The sequence below is a fragment of the Halichoerus grypus genome, chromosome 6, assembly GCF_964656455.1.
Source record: "Halichoerus grypus chromosome 6, mHalGry1.hap1.1, whole genome shotgun sequence".
In the NCBI taxonomy this organism is placed as follows: domain Eukaryota; kingdom Metazoa; phylum Chordata; class Mammalia; order Carnivora; family Phocidae; genus Halichoerus; species Halichoerus grypus.
The window spans coordinates 16377416-16394608 of record NC_135717.1 but is presented as its reverse complement, the minus strand read 5'-3'; the positions used below and the strand labels follow the sequence as shown (position 1 = coordinate 16394608).

The window sequence follows — 17193 nt, the reverse complement described above, 5'->3', positions numbered from 1 at the left end:
AAGTTCACAAGGTTAGTAGAGGACAGGGCTGGGGCTCTCACAGGCAGCCTTTGATTACAAAGCTTATTCTTGTAAAACCACAGTGTTAAAGCTTCTCCCTGAACTGCCAAACCCAGAGCTGCCTCCTGGGTCCTCTCCCTCCTCACCACCTCGGGTCAGTCTAGGCCCTCATTGGCTTTCACCGGGAGCATCACAAGAGCCTCCTCTCTGGTCCCCCCACCTGCAGCCCTTTCCCCGAATGTCCCATTTTCTCCCCAGGTGTTAGTGTGATTGTCCCCTAAACAAATGTGGTAATATCAGTCCCCTGCACCAACGACTCCGCCCGCCAGGCCATGGCCTCCCGGATTACACTCAGTAGCTGCTCTGGCATTTGAATCCCACCACCCTCACCTCATCTCTCCTACCACTTCCCTCCCTGGGCCGCAGACCCCAAGCCTTAACCACACCACGGGATCCCAGACCCTGGACACCCCGGAGCCTTTCACCGTGCCATCTCCCCTCTGCCCAGGACTCTGTCTTGCCCCTTCTTGGATAGTCAGACTTACCACCCTTCAGGCCTCTCCCAGCAGTCTAGGCAAACAACCTCAGGAGGTGTGGGCTGAGTCAGCTTCTCCATGAGACCAGACTGAGCCTGACTCATGTCTGCTTCTCTCCAGCAACCAAGGTCAGGCGCAAAGCAGATGTTCACTAAAAATCTCAATGAATAAATGAATGAATGAATGGCGTATTCCTTCACACCCTTACCCAGGCATAAGGACAAAGGAAATAAGTTCCACGAAGGCAGGGACTTTTGTGTGTTTTGTTCATGGCTGGTTCTCCAATGGCACGTGGGCACCCAGCACATAGAAGGTGCCCAAATATTTGTGAAATAAAGGAATGAGTGAAAGGTGTGCATCTCAAATCTGGCTGCAGCTCCAAAGGTGGATGCAGGAACATGCAATGTGGTAACAGTCGTAATTCCTCTCATTGTTCAGAGATTCTTAAAGTCCACCCAATAACCCTATGAGATGGGTCGCCTGCACCATGCCCCAGCCTCCTGCGCCGTCTCCCAGCCTGACTGGCCTTTCTAAAGCATCAGGACGACCAGTCCAGCCCCTGCTCGGAAGGCTTCCCCACGTTCCCGCTGTCCGTGAGATAAAGCCCAGACCTTCTACCCTGCCTTCCCCCTTCAGCACACGCCACCATCACTCATGTACTCCGATTCCAGTGACACGCTAGTCCCCGCATTTCCCCACCCCATGCTTTTCCTCATGTTCCTCCCGACTCCTGGAACACCCCTTCCCTCTCACATCCCGAAGCCCCACTCCTACCCTTCCCTCCAGTTTAGCTGCTCAGTCTTTCTTGACCCTTCTGAAGATGGAGGGGAAAGCTGGCTAAATATGCAGATTACCAGGCTCTTCCCTGGAAATTCTGATTTGGTAGATCTGTGTTGCAGCTCAGGAACCTGGGTTTTGAGCAACTACCTCTAGAAATTCTTAGGTTTAGTCAAGTTTGGGAACAACAGTGTATCTAGGCAGGGCCAAGGCTATGTTATGCTACGTAACAAACATCCCCCGGATCTCAGTGATTTAATGCGACCAAGGCTTATTTTTGCAGTGCGCTTGGGTTATTCCTGTCCTTCAAGGAGGATTCAGTACTTCAGGTGGAGAAATTTCCACATAGCTTATCAGCCCAGTGGACTCTGAGGGCCTCATGTTCAAGGACCCCATCTGATTAATCTCTGCCTCCCCATGGTACCTGGCACAGGACCCATCTCTCACACCTGCTGTGCTCAGGAACAGAAGAATGAATACCCATTTGACCTATTCATCCATTAACCAGTGAGTATTTATGGAGACCCCACTATTTATGGAGTATTTATGGAGACCCTCCTCCTTGTGGCAAGACTATGCTGTGGTGCTTCAGGTAGAGTGGTGAGCAAAACAAACATCAACCTGTCCATTTCCATGGAGCCAGTAACCTAATTTCTCTAAGTCCTAGGTCCCAAATCTGTAAAATGGGCCATAAGATTCACCACCACCTCCCTCCCCAAGGCACAGTGTGAGGATTTACTGAGAAAACAGGCATGGAAGCCATCTGTAACTAGAAAATCTGAATTCAAGCAGATGTGAAAGAACATTGTTGTCCTGTTCTTCCACCCCTCACATCCGGCTTTCAGGTTTTATTCATCACAGCCCCGGAATTCGGCCGCACAGCCTTCTCCCTATTTCCACTGCCTATTCGAACCATCACGAACCTGTAAAATGAACATAATGTCAATAACACGGATACTAGTAGTGATGGTAATAGTTAAATCTCACATGGTGCCGATCACGTGCTGGGCCCTGTTTTATGTGTATTATTCGTATGATTTAATCTTCACAACAGCCATCTAAGGTTACTGTCACTATCTCCATCCACAGACAAGGAAACAGAAGTGCATGGAGTTTAAGTAATTTATTCAAGGCAGGAGCTGGGATCCAATCCCGGCAGAAATCCTGGACTAGTGAAACATTCTCTTAGCCGGTTGGTATCTGGCTGCCGGGGGCTTCGTTCCAGCCCTTCTCTCCATCAGAACCAGAGTCCATGTCATGCAGCGGAGACCGGATCATGGCTCTGACTTTGGAAGAACTGATGTCATTACAATATCGACATCGTCCTGTCCATTTCCATGGTATATCTACCCATTAGTTTTGGATTTCTTTAAAATTTTTTGATAAAATTTATTTTTTTAAAGATTTTATTTATTTATTTGACAGAGATAGCGAAAGACGGAACACAAGCAGGGGGAGTGGGAGAGGGAGAAGCAGGCTTCCCGCCAAGCAGAGAGCCCGATGTGTGGCTCGATCCCAGGACCCTGGGGTCATGACCTGAGCCGAAGGCAGACACTTAACGACAGAGCCACCCAGGCACCCCGCTTTTGATAAAATTTAAAGTGTTCTGTCATGGGGCGCCTGGGTGGCTCAGGGGGTTGAGCGTCCGACCCTTGATTTCAGCTTGGGTCATGATCTTGGGGTCATGAGATCGAGGCCCACATCAGGCTCTGTGCTCATCAGGAGTCTGCTTGAGATTCTCTCTCTCCCTCTCTGCCCCTCCCCCCCTAAAATAAGTAAATAAAATCTTAAAAAAAAGTAAAATGTTCTGTCATAAAAGACATTAACGTATTTTTAAAAGGTTTACTTAGGCACTATATATTTCTATAAATGGTATTTTTACATTTCCTAATAGTCTGTTGCTATGATTTATAAAGGCAGTTTATTTTAAATAATTTCCCTTATTCCCGCAAACTTGCCTCCACATATAGCAAGAGCCAGATATCCAGGGGTGATCTAGGACCCTCCTACTCCCTTACCAATTTTTCCAATCTGCAACCATGTTTGATAGACTCTGTCACTTTAATGGATGTTCCATCCCCAACTCCAGGCCTCATTATTTGGTAACTGATTTCCCAATCAACCTTCACCTGGCCAGGGCAATTGCGCCTTTGTGCAAATAGAAAAAGGTGTCCCTTCCTCAGGACACTCTACCTCCATCTGTCAGACAATTGTAATAAATATTCAAATATGCGAATGTGCACAATGTGGTTGGTGACTCTCTTGTGTGATAGCCATCTGTGGTGGCCGTGCACATGGCTACCAGCAGGATCATTGTAAAATGAAAATTTGATCATAGTATTCTGTTATGGGCTGAATGTGTCCCCCCCAAATTCATATGTTGAAGCCCGAACCCCCACTGTAACAGTATCAGGGGGTGGGCCTTTGGGAGGCAAATAGGTTTAGAAGAAGTCACAAGGGTGGAGACCCTGATGGGATTGGAGCCCTTATAAGAAAAGGAAGAGACACCGGAGCGTCCTCCTTTTGCCATGCGAAGATGCAGCAATCCATCCGCAATCCAGGAAGAGACCCCTCACCAAGAACCAAATCTGTAGCACCCTGATCTTCTTCTTCCAGCCTCCAGAACTGTGAGAAATAAATGTCTGTTGGTTAAGCCAGCAATCTGTGGTATTTTGTAACAGCAGCCCAAGATGACTAAGACATATTTCTTTGTTTGAAATTATTCAAAGGTACCTTCTTTCTTTGATACAGTTATTTAAAATAGGTAATACTTTCACCTGGTTCAAAAATCTAAATGACATAAAAGGTTTACAGTGAAAATTCTTACTCTTGACAATGGTGCGTACCACCTTGTTCTCAGGAAACATCTGTAGGGAACCACTTTTATTAGTTTCTTCTGTAACTTTCCAGGATTTCTTTGAAGATACAAGCATACACACACGCACACACACACACACACATACACACACACAGACGTGCATGCCCCACAGACACATTTCTTTTCTTATACCACAGTAGCATGATATACTCATTCTACACCTTGATATTTGACTAACAAGATATTTTAAAGCACTCTCACGTTATATGGGATGAACATCCTCATCCTTTTTGACAGCTGCTTACCTGCTGATGGACAAATGTGCAAACAAAATCCAATGAGTAACACTGATATATATGTCATTTCATACATGGGCAGATATCGTGAGTTAAAATTCTGTTCCCCCCCCCCCTTTGCACTGGCATGGACTTGTGACTTGTTTGGACTAATTGAATATGGCAGAAGTAATGTCATACAGCTTCTGAGCAGGGCCTCAAGAGACCTTGCAGCTTCTACTCTCACCCTTTTGGAACCATGAGGACACTATGCTATGAAGAAACTCAGGCTGGGGGCACCTGGCTGGCCCACTCAGTAGAGCCTGCAACCCTGATCTCAGGGCTGTGAGTTCAAGCCCCACATCGGACACAGAGCTGACTTAAACAAACAAACTCAGGATGAAGTACCACATGGAGAGAGCGGCTCAGCCATCCCAGCTGACTCAACCGTCAGAGCTAAGGTCTCAGACTAGTGAGTGTGACAGCCACGATGGGCCATCCAGCCCCAGCTGAGGTGCCCGCTGACTGCCATCACGTGAGTAACCTAAGATAAGATCAGCAGAAAAACCACCCGGCCATCCTTAGAATCTGGAGAAACAATACATCGTTGTTGTTTGATGCCAGTAAGCATCAAGGTGGTTTCTTGGGAAGCAATAGCTAATTGATACAGGTAGCTTTTCAGATAGATTTTCACAAGTGAGAATGCTGGCTCAAAGTGTGTATACGTTTATAATTTTGATAAATATTATCTGGGTTGTACCATTTTGCATTCCTGCCAACAACGGGTGAAAGTCCCTGTTTCCCCACAGTCTTGCCAAAAGAGTGACAAAACAAAATGTTTTGTCAGATATAATGGGTTATTGCTAATGCAATAAAGGAAAAAAAGGCATTTCAGTATTTCTTTTCATTTCATTTCATTGTCTTTTCATTTCTCTCATTATGGGTGAAGTTGAACATCTGCATGTGTTTAAGGCCTTGTGGATTTTCTCTTTTGTGATCTGTTATGTTCTTTGCCCATTTTTTATTGAACTGTTGGTCTTTCTTATCAATATGAACAAGCCCTTTAAATAGCAGAGAGATTACCCTTTGTATATGATAAGAACTGCAAATATTTTTTCCTAGTTTATTGTCTTTTGATTTTGCTTTGATGTTTTTTTGCCATGCAGACTTTTTTTCCATGTAGACAAATGTATTAATCTTTTATAGCTTCTGAGTTTTGAGTTGGAGTTGGAAAGGCTTCCTCACTCTAAGAGTTATAAAGGATTTTTGCCCATATTTTCTTCCAGTATTTTTAGGGGAGCTTATCCTGACAAATTGTGTGATCCATCACTTTTAAAATGAAGTTCAAGGCCAAGGTTATGGCCCATGTGATCAGGAGTAACCCACGTGGAGAGGCAACAGGAGAAATAGAAGATAGTTTAGGAGATTCTCAGGGGGAGACGATGCATCCTGTTTGAAACATGTTGTTGAATTTAAGGTGCCTCTGGGACCTCCAGGAAGGGATGTCCGGGAGACAAGTGGATTCAAGGATCTGGAGGTCAGGAGAAAATGTGAGCCTAGAGATACGGATTTGGGAGCCAGTTAAAGCCACAAGACTGTGTGTAGTGTCTGAAGAGGAGAGGTTCTCAGATGGAACTCTAGGGAGTGGTCAAAGTCAGGCCACAAACACAATCATGAGGAGAAAGCTGTGGGGGCTTCATCTCTGTGGGCCTTGGGGCTCGGCACAAAAACCGCCTCAGAGACTTGTAGGATAAACAGAAGCCCTTTATGTGAAACATGCATGAGTATCTTTGGCTCCTGGGGCCAGAGCAAACAGGGAGTGGGAAGAAGACAAAGAACCTCCCAGCTGTCAGCCCCACCCAGCAGGTGTGGAAGAGAGACCCTGTGACAGGGGAGGGGAGAAGGCTCAGTCTTGCAGGCAAAGTCTTCCCCCTCTCCTCCCCACAGATGATCTAAAGCAGGGCATCAACAGGTGGCAGCAAGTTCCCAAAGGTAGGTGGACACAGTGCGCCTTCCCCCGGCCCACGTTTTCCTTGGATCATAGTGGAGAGGACAAGAGCACAGAACCTAGAGCTCCACTTTCTGGGTTCAAATCCCGACTCTCTCCTTCACTAGTGTGTAACCTTCGGCAAGTTACTTAATACCTCTGTGGCTCAGTTTCCTCCCCTGTAAAATGAGGACAATAATAGTACCTATCTCATAGAACTGCTTATGAAAATTAAATGAGTTAATATTTACAAAGTGCTAATACTGGTGCCAGGCACATAGCAAATGCTCTATAAATATTAAAAATAATAATTTCATTCATTCATGAATATTTATTGACCAGCTACCATTTGCCAGGTGCTCCTGGAGGTACTGGGGAAAATCCTTGTCCTCGTGGAGCTTCCATTCTGGTAGGTGGAGAGGAGGAGTGAAGACAGACAATATATAAAATTAATATAAATAATATAAAAAAATACATGGTGTGTCAGATCCAGGTGGAGACATGAGAGACATGAGAAGCTGGCAAGGCCCCTAGCCTCGTACCTGACGCACAGTGGGGTGCAGGAGATGGAAGGCGGAAGGAGACCCTGGACAAGGAGCAGAGAGGAATCCGTGCAGAGACACTGGGGCTGCTCACCCCCTCAGGGTAACGATCAGCAGCAGCACTGCCATATAATGGCAGCAAACACTTACATAGCACTCAGTCCGTACCAGGCCCTGTTCTATTCACTTCACACATATCATCTCATTTAATCCTTCTGGCAATCCTTTGAGGTTGGTACTGTTATTGTTCCCATTTCTCAAATGAGGGAACTGAGGCATAGCAAAGTTATGTAACTTGCCTTAGAGAGTTGTATGATGAGGTGAATGAGCTGGGATTCCAGCCCAGGTCATCTGGCTCCAGTATAGGTAGGATGTTGGTAAGATGGACCTGCAGGTGGAGGGGACCGGACCGGCTGCCATGCCTTGGGACTGGGTAGGGTTTGACCTTCCCACAGACTGAAAGGAACACACATACACAGCCCTAATACCTACACATCCAAGACCCAATATACTTAACACACACTTCCAGCTTGTTCAGAGGTCCCAAAAGGAATAACCCCCAAGTCATGAAATAGAGATAAGGACTCAGCTCTGGAGAACTCCATCTCCAGAGCCATTCTCCCCATATGGACCCTGCGCCCCACCCTCTCCACATACCACTCCAGGAGGCTTTAAGCCCAGCTTCCGGTGACCTTAAGCCACCATTCCAAACCCTGTGATCCCACCCAGAGACCACAAATACAGTAATGAGTATCATAATCCTGGGAAATTTAACAAAGGCACCAACAACTCCAGATCACAGCTGGGAACTGAGAAGGCAAACCATCAAGAGGCTAACAGAGAGGCAGGTGGGACTGGTGGTCCTAGAGAGAGCTGGAACCCACAGTCGTAAAAGCCCACAGAGGGAGCAACCGTCAACAGTTCACAAGATGCTTCCATAGTCTTTCTCACCTCACTTGATACTGTTCAATTCTTACCTTAGGCAAGGCAGAAATTACCAGACCAAGTTGTCAAATGGAGAAATTAAGTCCCAGAGAAGAGCAATGAGTTATTCAAGACCACATGCAGGACTGGGAGTCAGATGTCCAAAAGCCCTTCCACTGTCCCACTCAGAGAGACAGAGTATGAGAGAGAGAGAGAAAGAGAGAGAGAGAGAGAGAGGGAATGGGGGGAGGCAGGGAGGCAGAGGCTGATATAAAAGACCCTAAAGTGGAGAAATCCTTCTTCATGATCTCCAGGGGACCCCAAGGGGCAGGGCTTGGCCTCCCGAAATCCCTCCAACCCTTCATTCCTCCTGTAGGTTGATCAGAGCTGCACACCATCTTCACTCCTTCGTTCCCAACCCCAGGTGAGCTGGGTTCTGAAGGGTATAGAAGGATCAAAGCCCTTCGAGTAGAATCAGACAGCATTTTTACAGTTTCCAACCTCATAATCAATGAACTTTAGAGCAAGGAACACCCATAAAGATGATCTCCCCATCCCTCTAGGCCACCCATTGTATAGATGGGAGGTTGAGGCCCAGAGACAAAGAAGTCACTTTCCAGAAATCCATACCAACTCAGTCACAGGAACCTAGATTTCCTTACCGGGGCATACTAGAGAGGGGCCATTCTTTCCTTTGCTTGAACCTTCATGTAAGTTCCCTGGAAAGAGCCCTGGAATCCAGGAGACCTGATTTTTATTCTGCCTATGCTGAGACTCACTGAGTGGCCTTGGGGACTCCTCTTACATAATGTAAGTTTCATAAGTGAAAGGTGTTTTGTCTTTTAGGCCCTGATTTATCTCTGACCCCTAGGACAGTCTCTGGCCCATAATAAATGCCCAATAAATATCCATTGAATAAGTGACCATCTAGAGGGCTAGGGCAGTGTCACCATGAGAGGCTGAAGCCTGAAAGACTAGGGAACCACGAGCTTTATCTTCAGATACATGAAAGGCTAAGTTTCTGTCCAGAGATATTTATTGAGGACCCATATGTGCTGGGTACTGGGGATTCAGGTAAGAACAGGACTGCCATGCCCCGACCTCAAGAGCTCACAGTCCACTATAATGTGGAATGTGTGCAGATTTTTTTTGCGGGCTTCAGAGGGTAGACCCAGATGCTAGGTAGGGAGTTAGACGTAAGTGGCAGACTGCTCAATGTAATACAGACACTTTTCTCAGCTTTAGTTGCCCTGAAATGGTCTCATGCTCAGAAGGTGGTGAGTGCGGCGGAACTGCAGTGTTCAAGCAGGGCGCCAGCCGCCCACCTGTCAGAGGCTGCGCCAGGAGTATGCGGGAGAAGAGATTTCTGCCTCGGGTGAGGTCACTTTCCACCCCCAGATTCTCTGCCTACAAAACCCTGCAATTCTCTGACGCTGGATCTTATTATTCTCTGAATTTCAAGGTCCCATGATGGTGACAGCCGCGAATTCTAAGTTCTCTGTCTGCCCACACCCCCGGACCCAAAAGAAATGAAGCCGAATTCAGCAAGGGGCCTACCACCCACTGCCTCAAAAGGTCTCTGGGGATAGCCAGCAGCCCCCTCCCCGCTTCGTGGGGGCTGGAGGGGCGCAGCTTGGGCGCCAGGGTGCCGGAGACGTCGTGGGGAGAAGGGTGTTCCAGAGACGGAGTTGACAGCGCCGAGACACGTGACAATCAAAGCGTCACGTTCTGTGGTCCGCGAAGGTGGGACCGGGCCGGTCATGTGACGTGGGGGGGGCACCATGGGGTGATGTGAGATGCAGGGCCTCTTAGATTACGCACCAATGACGCATTCCCACCCGGTTTGGCAACTAGATTTCCGTTGGAAGATGCGACAGTTCCGGCAAAGGGGGCGGGTTCTCACGTCCTGGCAGCTTTGCTTCCGTTCGGGGCGCCGCAGCTTCCGACCTCAGCCTCTCCCTCGGGCGAGGAGGAGACGCGACCCCGTGCGCATGCCCCGATCATCCCAGAGGGGCGGGGCTGAGGCTGCGGGTGCGGGAGGGGGGGAAAAGAAAAGGGAATTCCAACCTGTGGAATCTTGGGGGGTCCCCGAGGTCGGCTTCTTCCCATTGACTGTGGATGGTGCCCGGGACAGAGCCTCTGGTGGCTCGTGGGGGGGTTTGGGGGTCCGCAGGGTGAGGGCGGAGGGGAGTGTCACTGTCAGAGTGCGAGTGCGGTACGGGAGTTCCAAACTTAGTCTTGAGGCCCTCGGGGCTCCGGCGCCGGGGAGAGGGAGCTCGGGCCACCATGCGCGACAGGACCCACGAACTGAGGCAGGTGAGAAGTGGGGGCTGCAGGGTTGGACACGGGCGGACGGGACGGGGTCTGGCTGGAATACAGGACTCCTGGTCTTCGGGGCAGGGAGGGGTGGTTGAGGGCTAGGAAGCAAAGACCCGGAAGTCCGTGAGTCCTGCGGGGAGAAAGCAACAGCAAGGAAGTGATGCCAGTGACCCCGGCCCTGGCAGGGGGATGACAGCTCGGACGATGAGGACAAGGAACGGGTCGCGCTGGTGGTACACCCGGGCACGGCACGGCTGGGGAGCCCGGACGATGAGTTCTTCCAGAAGGTAAGAAGCTGGGGTCTCTGCCCTGTCTTCGCGAGGGGGCTGGATGACCCGAGGAGCAGCGCGGTCTGGAGTACCCCCTTATCTCCTTCAGCCCTCTCGGTCACCTTCCTCAGGTCCGGACAATTCGACAGACTATTGTCAAGCTGGAGAATAAAGTCCGGGAGTTGGAGAAGCAGCAGGTCACCATCCTGGCCACGCCCCTTCCCGAGGAAAGTGAGTGAAACCCCAAGTGCAAACGCAAGCCCAGCCGGAGGGATTGTGGGGATTGTAGTTCCATGCAGGTGGTGGCCAGGGAGGTTTGTTGAGGTAGGGGCTGCTGTTTGGGAGTCATGGCTTTCTCTTGTTCAGGTATGAAGCAGGACCTGCAGAACCTGCGTGAGGAGATCAAACAGCTGGGGAGGGAGATCCGATCGCAGCTGAAGGGTGAGCTCCTAGGGCCTCAGACAGATCCTTCCCTGTGGTCCAGCCCAGCTCCTGGTATATCTGGGGAGTGTGTGGCCCAGAGAGGCCAGTGATGTATCCAGGTCACACAGCAGGCCTAGGCCTAGAATCTCTTTCTCCTGGCTTCCTACTTTGCACGGCACATGCCTGCCTCTCGAACTCCTTTATTTGAAAGGAAACTATTTACTCCTACAATTCTTGCTGCCCAATGTGCATTGTTTGGACAGGCAGATGGGGGTTTCTCAAGAGGCCTTTGTACACCTGTGGGAATTCTCTGATGTACTGCAAAGAAAAATATACTTTCTCCCATCAGAGGCTCAGAATTAGTCATTTATGATCAATTATAATTCCCAAAAGAATCCCATGGAGATAAGCACCTCTCTGTTATATGGATGGGGTATGGCCCTGGCCCTGTGTCCTGGTTCCCACATGATTTTCCGAAATCACAGATCAAATCCCCTTCCCCACTAATACCCTTGTATCTTCCCACAGCCATAGAGCCCCAGAATGAGGAAGCTGATGAGAATTATAACTCAGTCAACACAAGGATGAGAAAAACCCAGGTGGGTTATTATTCCCAGAACTAAGACATTTTGCAAGGGTTTCATAGATCATTAGATGGCCGAAGTAAGGAGGAAGGGCTCTTAGAGATCAAGTCCAACCTGATGGTTTTCAAATGGGGAAACTGAGGTTGAGAGAGAAAAAGGACTTGCCCAAGGTCAAGACTCCCGACTCCCAGTCCACTTAACATCCTGTCACCTTGTCCATTTAATGAGAAGTTGCTGAGTCCCCAGATATGACCTGGGTTTGGCTGTGGAAGGCATGCTTTCTAGAAACCAAGATGGGGAGTCAAGCTTGACTAGATGACAAAGACATTACTCACATAGGGTGGTAGCTAATATCCCTGCCCAGGGAAGAAGGGGGAACAGTCATAAATGACTGGGAGGTTTCCTGCCCATGTGACAGGGACATGCTCTGCCCCATGGGTGGAATTCAGGAAGTCAGGAAGAGGAACTTCCCTGGAGGCGGAAGGTCACTGAATCAACGTCTTAGTAAGGAGATTTGAGGTGATCTAACTGCCCACCCCCCCACCCCGGGTGCCCAGTGAGGAGTAATTTGACTTCCTGGAGGTCAGAGTTGGAGTAGGTGGGCCCAGAGCTCAGCAAGTCCCCTAGATTGAAGGTAGAGCAGTTTGGGCATCTTGCAAGGGTGCAGCTGAAGGCAGGAGAGCAGATATGTCTCTGAGGAAGGAGCTCCAAGGAATGAACACATTGAAGGCAACAGGGGAATGGACAAGATGAGAGGATGTTTCAGGGGGAGCCTGTAGTGGTCATCGGTGTGAGAGGCTGAGGGCGCAGCTGGACCTGTAAAATCTAGGCAATGGACTGACCTCCAGGTATATTAGTCTAAGCAGTGAGGCTGGTGTTCAGCAAGCATTCACAGGTATTTATTGAATGCCTACTGTGTGCTAGACCCTTTTCTAGCTGTTGGGGATCCAGCAGTGAACCAAAGAACCCTATCCTCATGGAGCTTACGTTCTGGTGGGGAGAGACAAACACCATAGTGAATATGTACATTATTTTAGAACAGAGTTAAGCATTAAGGGGAAAACTGAGGAGAAGAGGGGTTGAGAGTGCTGGGAGAAGGCAGGTTGCAGTTTTAGTAAGGTAGAGAAAACCTCATTCAGAAGCTGACCTCAACCCAGAACGCGCCCGATCTCATCTGATCTCGGAAGCTAAGCAGGGTCGGGCCTGGTTAGTACTTGGATGGCAGAAGGTGACCTCTGTGGGGCATGAGCATTCTAGGCCCAGGGAGCAGTGAATGCAGAAGTCTGAGGTGGGGGTGGCTTTGGTGGGCGAGGGGGGAGGAGTCCACCATGGTTGGAGGGAGTGAGGGAGGGAACGGCTGGAGGAGGTAAGGTCACAGGGGAAATGGGGGAAAGGGAAGGTCATGCAGGGCCTCATAAGCCCTGGTAAGGGCTTTGGCTTTTACTTTGAGAGAATGGTGGTCAAGGGGGCAGGCACCTAGAACAGCTTACGCTGTTTGCTCGCTGTACCTGTGGGGATGTTGAGGCCAAATCCTTCCGGGGTGCCCAGCCTATATTCTCTACCCCTAGCACGGGGTCCTGTCCCAGCAATTCGTGGAACTCATCAACAAGTGCAACTTGACGCAGTCCGAATACCGGGAGAAGAACGTGGAGCGGATTCGGCGGCAGCTGAAGATCAGTGAGTTGTGGCGTCTGGCCTCCAGGGTCAGGTAACCTGACCCAGCTCTGAGCCTGGCCTTTTCCTTCACAGCGAATGCTGGAATGGTGTCTGATGAGGAGCTGGAGCAGATGCTGGACAGTGGGCAGAGCGAGGTGTTTGTGTCCAATGTGAGTGGCCACAGCTAGCCTCCCTCTTCTGGGACTCTCATCTTCTCTGATTGAGGGGATACGGAGGCCCGGAGGGGAAGGAGTTAGCAGGCCTAGAGTCACTCATCGGGGCCCCAGCCCCAGTTCTAAGCCCGAGGGCTGCCTGAGAGCTCAACAGGAACTTCTGACCTGCTGCCGGGTTCCCCGTGACCTGTCTGTCCGTTCCTATCCACTCCCCAGATACTGAAGGACACACAGGTGACTCGACAGGCCCTAAATGAGATCTCTGCCCGGCACAGTGAGATCCAGCAGCTTGAACGCAGTATCCGTGAACTTCATGAGATCTTCACTTTTCTGGCTACTGAAGTGGAGATGCAGGTGGGCACCCAAGATGGCCGGCTGGGCTTGACGTGAGACCGTGTTCAGTCAGAACCCCCGCTGTGACTGTCGGCCCATCTCCACCCTCCAGCCTCTCTCCCCGAGGCTTTTGTCCCCCCCGCCCCCAGGCTGGCCCTCACTCCTCAGAGGGCCTGCCTCCGCAAGTCTGTATGAGGTTGGGGTGGGAAGTGGTGGTCTTCCGCTGCCCCTGGTTTCATGGGGTGAGGTAAGCTTCCAGCCCCGTCCTGGAGGAGCTGACCCCTAGTGCTGCAGCCAGTGGCCTTGGGGCCACTGGGGGAGGGATTTCATTCAGTAGGAGTACTAGGACCTGAAGGCTGGCGGTGCCATGAGGAGGCAGGGATGGGGAGGGCTTCACAGCTGTTGAGAGGCAGGCCTAGAAGAATGGGCGAATGCAGACAGATTACGAAGGGACAAAAGTTCACCCTCTGTGAAAAGGTATGAGCACTTGGCTCCAAGCTACCACAGCAAATGAAGGTTGTAGGGGGTAAGGGAGCAGGGCGGACGGGACCACATGATAAAAGGGAGTCCGGAAGCCACCCTCAGGTGTGCGAACTTTTGTCAGATGTGGTCCTGCCCCACACCTTTGTTAGTGCTGTGTTTGCTGCCAGCAGACGTCCTTCAGGCGGCTAGCGAGAGCAAGCAGAGGGGCTGCTGGGCCCTCCACCCCTGGTCATCCCTACCTGCCTGAACCACCCCCTCCTCTGAGCAGGGGGAGATGATCAACCGGATTGAGAAGAACATCCTGAGCTCAGCAGACTATGTGGAACGCGGGCAGGAACATGTCAAGATTGCCCTCGAAAACCAGAAGAAGGCTCGGAAGGTGAGCCTCCCCTCCCCTCCCCTCTTCTCCCCTCCCCTCCCCGGCCCTGGTGGCCTTCCCTCCCCTCCTGAGTGAGTTTCCCTGAACTCCTCTCCTGCAGAAGAAAGTCTTGATCGCCATCTGTGTGTCTGTCACTGTCGTCATTGTGGCAGTCATCATTGGTATCGCCACATTGGTTTGAGAGCTTCGCACGTTCTTGGTGAGATACTGTGGGCCTGCCCCCTGGCCTGCCTCATCCCAGGCCCCAGCCTTTCCTCGTCCCCTCAGACCCTCTTCTCCCTCCTTCCCTTGCAGGCACTAAGAGCACCAGAGACCCAGGCCTGCCCTCTCTCCCAGCAGCTGAGGGGGGAGGGCAGGACAGAGCCTCCAGCGGGACCCCCTTCCTCACACTGGCCCTGAGCAGAGGGGCGGACAGTTCTCCTGGGGTTGCCAGCCTCTCATTCATGGGGGCTTCCCCACTCAGGCCACAATGCCTGGGGGACGGCCTGCAGCGTCCTGTTTGGCTGGGACACACGGTTTTGTAAGAAATTAAAAAAAAAAAAAAAGTGCTTGGAGACTGCCATGTGCATGTGTGTTCCTGGAAGGGCCAGCCCAGGCCCTTCAGGCGTCCAGCCTCCCCTTTTCCTGGCCATCCTTGGGGCCAGGCCCAGCCGACGGAAACTCAAATCAGACCATTCTAGGTGCTGTGACCACAGCAAGCTGGCACTGCCCTTCTCTCCGTAGGAACAGGTGGGACAGGGAGGGGCTAACACCCGCATCTGGCTCAGTATTGTCCTTGGGGAAAGACTACTGGGAGCCCCTAACCCCAGAGCAGTGAAGCTGGGCCAGGCCAGGCTGGGACATAGGTGAGATGTGTGTGGGCATCGGGTATTCCTGAGGCCGGGAAGAGGCACCGTGAGTAATGGAGGCTGTTACTTCAGATACAGTGAACAGGGAAAGGCCTGTCTCAGAAGGGGCGACATTTGAGTGGAACATTAAATGAGGAGGAGCCAGTTTGGGAAGAAGCAGGGGGAGAGTTTCCAGGCAGAGGGGAGCAGCCCTGTGCCCAGAAAAAGGCATAGCCTTTGACCTAAGAGTCTGGCCTAGAGAGCCAGGGACTCTGGATCAACACACCTGGTTACTGGGGAGCTATGTGGCTGAAGCAGTAGAAGAGGGGGAGGAGCCTGACCCCTGGTTTCTCGGAGGCACCTAAGCTCCAGGCCCCAGCTCTAAATTTCTAAGAGTTCCGAGTCCAGAAGCCTGGTTTCCAGAGCTGGGTATGGCACCTGTCCCCAGACACCTGGTTTCAGGAGTAGGCTAGCTCCTGGCTCCGAAGCCTGGTTGGAGTGGGGCGGCGCCTGACCCCCAAACAAGGTCTGGGGGCCGGGTTCCAGCCACCGCGTCCCATCCCTCTTTCGATGCCACAGGCCCCTGCTGCTGCTCCAGGCTGCCCTTGCCCCGCCCATCTGGCCGCAGTACCGCTTGCTTCGGGTGCTGGGGTGCCGCGAGTCATAGAAGGGCTGGACGTGATGTCCTTGGTGCAGTCTCGGACCCCGCCCCTGGACCCGGCCTGGGGGAGGAGCCAGAGGGCGGGATTAGGCCCCAGTGACCCCTGCCTGCTTGCCTCCTTCCACCTGGGCACCCGCCTGCAGCGCCTCCCAGTGGCCCTCGAGCGACCCTGGGTTGGCTGTTGCAAGGCGCCTGCGCCAGGTCCGAGCCTTTGCTCGGCCCCTCGCGTAGGGGGCGTGGCCTGGCTGCAAGTGGAAAATGATTGGCCCGCGGAACAAATGTTGCTCCTAAGGAGCATCAGGATTGGTCTGTAGGACTTCCAGGGACCTCCTGGGGGAGTGAGCCCTGGGCATTAAACCACAATTAGCCTTGCGCGGATATGGGAGGGGCCTCAGCGGGTCCTCTGTCGCACCCAAAAGTGATTGGATCACAGGGCGGGGCAGGATCAAACCTCTAAATGAGGCGGAGGGGGCACGGGCTTGAGAGGGTCTGACCCGGGTAGGTGAGTCAGGGACATCACCCGAGAAGGCGTGGCTGGGTCCCCCTCCCTAACCGCTGAACTTGGCAGCTGCACGAGTCTGGAAGGGTACCCGCGCCTTCGTCCTGCCTGAGCTCATGTGTCCTGCGTACAGATGAAGCCCTAGATACCTCAGGAAAGAGCTCCTCATTCTCACCAGTGTGCAAACACAACCTGGATGTCCACTCGCTGGGAAAACTGCGGGGCCAGACGGATCCTGCCCCACTAGAAGACTGGTTTGGATACCGGGCCTCCGGGCTTCCCTAATTCTCCATCTCTTCCCCTGCGGCCTGCATCTTCAGCGGAATTCTGCCCTATTGGTCGCCTTTGTCCACCCCCTCACCTTTCTGCCTTCAGAGGAAAACTGCACAACCCACTGGCACCTACTGGGATCTGATAGAGATGATCAGATCTATGCCGGGACTGCGTCACATCTACGCACCTGGGTGTCTGTGTGCGGTATGTGACCTTGTATTGGCTTTGCTGGACGGCGCCACCCCAAAAGCCTGCTTACCTGTCTGTCTCACCCAGGAAGTGGTCCAGAACCTCCTGACAGACGTAACTAGATGGCCAAGTGAGGCTTTGGATGCCAGGCCCAGTAGTTTGAACTTTTCCTGGGGGCTAGGGGACACATGGAAGGTTTTTGAACAGATGAGTGGCAAAGTTTGGGGCAGACCTAGCAGTCAGGTGGACCCATGCACTGGAGATTT

The 17193-nt window shown here is 51.6% G+C and overlaps 1 protein-coding gene across 1 annotated transcript; it reads left to right on the top strand.

Moving 5' to 3' along the window:
- The first annotated feature begins 9900 nt into the window (after positions 1-9900).
- STX4 (syntaxin 4) lies at positions 9901-15026 on the top strand. Its single transcript, XM_036118962.2, has 11 exons — positions 9901-10175; positions 10364-10465; positions 10579-10678; positions 10814-10888; positions 11399-11469; positions 13023-13131; positions 13204-13280; positions 13500-13637; positions 14368-14478; positions 14579-14677; positions 14773-15026. The coding sequence occupies exons 1-10, from the start codon at positions 10146-10148 to the stop codon at positions 14657-14659; spliced, it is 894 nt and encodes a 297-aa protein (XP_035974855.1). The 5' UTR covers positions 9901-10145; the 3' UTR covers positions 14660-14677; positions 14773-15026.
- Positions 15027-17193: the final 2167 nt, after the last annotated feature.